A 5,410-nucleotide genomic window follows, 5' to 3' on the forward strand; every position below is an offset into this window, starting at 1 on the left:
CTACCGGTACCCCTCCCCATTCGCACAGGAACTCGAGAAAAGCCTATCTTGGGGCTGTGCAAATTTTGGACTCCCCACATCCCTCCCCTGCCATGAGGCAGAATCCAGAGACCTGAGGAGGGGAAGTGGGTGGGGGTTGGTGGCCGGGGCGCAGGCCCCCGCCCCAGATGGCAGGGGGATGGGGGAAGAGTGGGAGGCGGGGCCACCTCATTCCTGGGCAGGGAGGGCTGCACAAGGTATAAAAACCGCCCGCGCGGGAACCCAAGCCAGCTTTGGCGGTGCCCTCAGACGTGTCTCGGTCCCAGAGTTTCTTGGTGGCGCAGAAGGACTCCTTGAACGAAAGGACTCAGAGTCCAGAGTTCCCACCGAGGGATCTAATCTAGGGGACCGCCATTGGTGCAGCCACCATGTCCAACTTCTCTGGCAACTGGAAGATCATCCGCTCAGAAAACTTTGAGGAAATGCTCAAAGCGCTGGGTAAGGAGGTGATTCCAGCGTCCAGGAGGGCTGGGGGGCGCAGTAGAGTCAGCAGAGACAGGCACAAGAAAGAAAGGGGGACCTGGCCCTGGGGGTGCGTGTGTGGGGGTGGGGGAATAGGGAGCCTATATCTCCAAGGAAAAGAGCAGGTCTCTTAAGTCCCTCCTGGGGGAGCATGGCCAGAGTGCCCACAGAGCAGTACCAGCCCCAGCTGTGACTCAGAGCCTTCCAATCAAAAGGAAAGAAAGCAGAAACCCGAGATCGGAGGGGACTGTGGCTCTAGCCCCAGGCTTGGCCAGCTGAGCCAGGCACCTGGCTCTCTGCAATTCAGAAGCTGCTGGCTGGAAGAGCAGGAGGCAGGCCTCCAGCCTGGGACCCCTTGGAGGCCTTCCAGACTCCTTCCCTGTGCTCCACGTGTGACCCAATCCCTGCCCAAGTCCTCACCTCTCTCGCCCACCTGCCAGGTGGTTTGCATCTTCCCTTCCCCCTCCTGCGCTTTTTCCCCACCCCCACCTATGAGACAAATATTTTCCTACCCAGAGCGTTTCCAAGAGTCCTGAAATTGCCCAGGATAATTATCACTTTCTTGGGTTTCAACAAATAGCCTGGCGTGAAACCCCAATCCCACATTTCTGAAAATCCAGATTTCTAGCCTATTCTCTGCCCAGAGACCTGCTGTTCCTTGCCTGGGGGCAGGCTATTGTCAGAGGTGGGGGCTGCTGAATGGCAGCCAGCCTACCCCTCCAACTCTGCTGGCCCACCTCCTGCAGGGTTCTCTCTTGGGGTTCATTCTGAAGGGGCGGGATGGGGGCCAGCTTTTAGTTGCTGGGGAGACCACTCCAGGCAAGCTGGAGGTTAGCAGGGGCTTCAGCCATTGGGAGCCCAGCGGTAAGCCTGCCCTCCATTTCTGGATTAAACAGAGACTCTAGATAGCTCAGTGGCTGGGGAGGGCACCCTGAGTGGGACAGGAGACGCAAGGAGCAAGCCTGGACCTCAGAAGGGTCTAGAACACTGATGGAATAGCTGATATGGTCTTCGTGCCAGTCAAGAGTCAGTTCTTCCTGCAGTCTGACCACAAATACCTCTTGCAGTCCAATCTTCCTTGCTGAAACAAATATGATGGAGGTATTTCCAAAACATCACTGCTGCCGCTTCCCCCACTTGCTTGGGATCCTAGCCTCACCCCGCTGCCCCTCATCCAGTGGATGAGGTGGTGGCTGGGCACATCCCCCAGGCCCAGCTGGAGACTAGGTTCCAAAGCCCAACCCTGTTTGTCCTCACTGCAGGATCCCTCAGAGCCACGTGCCCTCCTCAGGCCCTGATAGGGGGCAGATTGAAAGCAGACCCATTAGACAAACATGGAGTTGGCCAAGGTCAGCAGAGCCCAGCTCTGGGGCTGCTCGAAGACAATGCAGCCTCAGCTCTGCAGGACCCCTGTCCCTCCTCTTAACCTCCACACTTGCTGTTTTCGAGGGTCCATCTCCTGGTGAAGGAGGCTCGGGGTGTTTGGGGGTGTCAGCTCCATCAGCTATGATGGTCACACAGCAGATTTTGTTACAGCGAGAACAATGTGTGTCAGGTATCTGGTTGGACTTCCCAGCTGGCAACAGATCACTGCAGCCTCTCTCTCCCTCTGTCTTTTATGGTTTATTTATCTATTTGAAAGATAGGACAAGAGGGAGAGATGTGCAATCTGCTGGTCTACTCCCCAAATGGCCACAATGGCCAGATCTGGTCCAGGCCAAAGTCAGGGCCTAGGAACTCCAACCTGGTCTCCCATGTGGGTGGCAAGAACCCAAGCACTTGGACCATTTTCTGCAGCTTTCTCAGGTGCATTAGTAGGTTGCTGGATCAGAAGTAGAGATGCCAGGACTCAAACTGACACTATAATAACAGGATGCCGGTACTGCAAGTAGCGGCTTAACTCACTGTGCCACAACACTACAGTAGCTTCTTTGTCTAGGGAGATGGGGCAGGGTGTGTCTCCTCTACCAGGACAACTGGGCCTGGGGAGCTCAGTTATTTCTCCAGGACCCAAATTATCGGCAGCCAAAAAGTAGGGTTCCTGGGACTCCCAAGGGGTGGGGCATCTGTTTGGCAAGGGGCTATTTCCCCCAGGCCTGGAAGAGGCCAGGAAGTTGAGGCCAGCTTGGCCCTGCTACCCCTCCCTGTTGCACCCCTGAAGGGCTGCCCTCCACTTGCACTCGTGCTGCCTGGCCAGGCCATGTCACACGGGGTATGGAGCTCAGACCCTAGTCTGTCCAGCAGTGTCTTCTGGTCTGTTTGTGGTCCTATCCCAAAAGAATGCTCTCTTGCCTCCTTTCTTTTCTCTTCTTTTCTTTTCTTTCTCTTTCTTTCTTTCTCTTCCTTCCTTCCTTTCTTTCTTTTTTTAAAATATGGGATTGTGGTGCTTTCAGGGTGAAGGATAGCCAATTGGGCCATTGCACCAAGCCCATCCACCTCTCTCTTACTGTGGGAGCAGAGGGCAGGGGTCCCGTCTGAGAAAGGCTACTAGAACACAGAGGCTGAGTGAGATGGCTTGGCCATGAGGTAGCAAAGGGCGATCCCGGAGTAAGGGATTCAGCATGGGAGGAGGGAGGCAGTGTCACTTTCTGTACTTCCCACTTGGGGAGAGGGGCCTGGGAACCTGAACTCCCACTCTGGCTTCATCGGTAAAAGTTACGAGGCTCAGCGCTGTAGCCTAGTGGCTAAATCCTTACCTTGCAACTACTGGGATCCCCAGATGGGCGTTCACGCGTTTCTCTACCACTCTACTTCCCATTCAGTTCCCTGCGTGTGGCCTGGGAAAACAGTCAAGGATGACTCAAAGCCTTGGGACCCTGTACCTGCGTGGGAGAACTAGAAGACTCCTGGCTCTTGGCTTTGGATCAGCTTAGCTCTGACCATTGCAGTCACTTGGGGAGTGAACTAGTAGACAGATCTTTGTCTATCTTCTGTATATTTGCCTTTCCAATAAAAAGGAAAAAAAAAAAAAAAGAAATAATAAGACCTGTGCACATAGCTATATGGTTTCCTGCAGACCTACAGCCAGACCTGGCAACGCGTGGACCATGTCCGAAGTCAGCATCCTCATTGACAGCGTCTGATGATCAAGGAATTCAAGATTCAGAGAGGTCACACCCTTTGCCCACTGTCACCCAGCCAGGCAGAGTGCTGAGCCAGGAAGACACCTTGGGTCTGGTGCAGGGGGTGGGGGTCTTACTTTGGAGTCTGGGGCACTCTGTGGTGGGGGGAAGCACCTCCCCATCTCCTCCCCACTGAGGAATGCTGGTCCCCGTGCATGTTTGAGGAGCACATGCTTAGGACTTCAGTGGGGAACACACCACAGCAGGTCTCCAAAGGAGAAAGAGAACAAAAGGCCACAGGCAAGTAGAGCAAGCCAAGATAAACCCACAGAGGTGGCAGCAGGTGGGAAAATTCTGGGAATAAAGAACAGAGATTTAGGGAACTTAGTCCAGGCCTGTTGCCTTACAAGCTGAGGCTGGGGCTTGAACAGGCTCTCCAAGGACTGGGGCACTGCCTCTCTGGCCTTACTGCCTGAGCCTTACCATTTTTCAGGGTTGTACCACCCCATGTCCCCTTCAAGGTACTCTCCCTGGATGCTCCAGACAGAGAATTGACCACCTTTCTTCCCCGCCATCCATCAAGGCAGAGGTCAGTCAGCTCCAACTGTGACATAGGCAGGGAGGGATGAGGCAGATCCCTGGAGCCCACCTCTGTCTCCACAGGAGTGAACATGATGCTAAGGAAGATTGCAGTAGCCGCAGCATCCAAGCCCACCGTGGAGATCAAACAGGATGGAGACCATTTCTACATCAAGACCTCCACCACCATGCGCACCACCGAGATTGACTTCAAGATCGGGGAAGAGTTTGAGGAACAGACCGTGGACAGAAAACCTTGCAAGGTGAGTGCCGGGAAAAGGGGTCTCTCAGAGCTGTGTCCTCTGTTGCCTGAGCTCTCCATAGGCCACTTTCCGGGCTCTTCTAGATTCCTATCTGCATTTTCCCAGAGGAGCAAGTTCCCAGGGAGGATGGGGATAGAGTGGGGAGGAGCAAGGTTGGGGGTTCTGGGCTGCCCAGTCCTGGCTCACTCAGCCACCTGTTGCTGCAGAGCTTGGTGAGATGGGAGCGTGAGAACAAAATGGTGTGCGAGCAGAGGCTCCTGAAGGGAGAGGGCCCCAAAACTTCCTGGACCAGGGAGCTGACCAATGACGGGGTGATCCTGGTGAGTCCTCCCTCCTCCCCTTGCAGTGCTGTCTTTGGAGATGCCCCCGGGAGACCCAGGGGTGGCTGAGGTTTGAGGATGACTGGTAGCCCTTCTCTCTTGCCTCGTGGTAGGGCTGACTTCCCAGGACTGAGCTGACAGCATGAGCTAGAAGGGGTGCCCCCTGTGGTGTGGGGCACAGGACATGCTCTGCTGGTGGGTCCCAGCAGCAGCAGTAGCAGGGTTCCATTGGCAGGGGCGGGAAGACCTGGTCCCTGGGGCTTTTACTTCTGGTTTCCCTGCAGTATTCACGGCTCAGGTATCATGAGACAGGCTTCTGCCCCTTCCTTAGGCCAGGAAGTCCCCAAGTGTCTCCACTCAACCTTGTCCAGAGCTGTAAGACCTGGGGATGGGAGGGTCTGCCAGGCTGACTCTGCCTTCTGTCCTTCCAGGTCATGACTGCGGATGATGTCGTGTGCACCAGGGTCTATGTCCGGGAGTAACGGGCCATGAGAGTGGCCCAATCCCACCTCCACCCATGCTCCCTGCCTTGCCCCACTGCCCGCTGGCTGCCACCCTGCCATTTGTGCCTTGCTAGGCTAGTCCTCCCCTTGCCCCACTCACCTTCAGGGGCCCCTGGGTACCTCTGGTGGGGTCTGGCTTTCTTGGACCCCTTGTCCCTTCCCATATAGCAACAAAGAGGTGC

The 5,410-nt window shown here is 55.6% G+C and overlaps 1 protein-coding gene across 2 annotated transcripts; it reads left to right on the plus strand.

The window, feature by feature from the left end:
- The first annotated feature begins 307 nt into the window (after positions 1-307).
- Positions 308-5,207, plus strand: LOC121167723 (cellular retinoic acid-binding protein 2-like). Of its 2 annotated transcripts, XM_040997298.1 has the most exons (4): positions 308-477; positions 4,227-4,405; positions 4,612-4,725; positions 5,157-5,207. In XM_040997298.1, exons 1-4 carry the CDS (start codon positions 408-410, stop codon positions 5,205-5,207), a joined length of 414 nt encoding a protein of 137 aa, XP_040853232.1. In that variant the 5' UTR covers positions 308-407. The 2 variants fall into 2 exon arrangements, with proteins under 2 accessions (XP_040853232.1, XP_040853241.1); XM_040997307.1 differs by lacking the exon at positions 4,612-4,725.
- The last annotated feature ends 203 nt before the right edge of the window (positions 5,208-5,410 follow it).

The sequence above is a fragment of the Ochotona curzoniae genome, unplaced genomic scaffold (genome assembly GCF_017591425.1).
Source record: "Ochotona curzoniae isolate NIBS_2020 unplaced genomic scaffold, NIBS_Ocur_1.0 contig_1229, whole genome shotgun sequence".
In the NCBI taxonomy this organism is placed as follows: domain Eukaryota; kingdom Metazoa; phylum Chordata; class Mammalia; order Lagomorpha; family Ochotonidae; genus Ochotona; species Ochotona curzoniae.

Coding starts and splice junctions, on each gene's coding strand:
- LOC121167723 (XM_040997298.1), top strand. CDS start 408: ATGTCCAACTTCTCTGGCAACTGGAAGATCATCCGCTCAGAAAACTTT. Junction 478..4,226: donor GGAAATGCTCAAAGCGCTGG/GTAAGGAGGTGA, acceptor CTGTCTCCACAG/GAGTGAACATGATGCTAAGG. Junction 4,726..5,156: donor CCAATGACGGGGTGATCCTG/GTGAGTCCTCCC, acceptor CTGTCCTTCCAG/GTCATGACTGCGGATGATGT.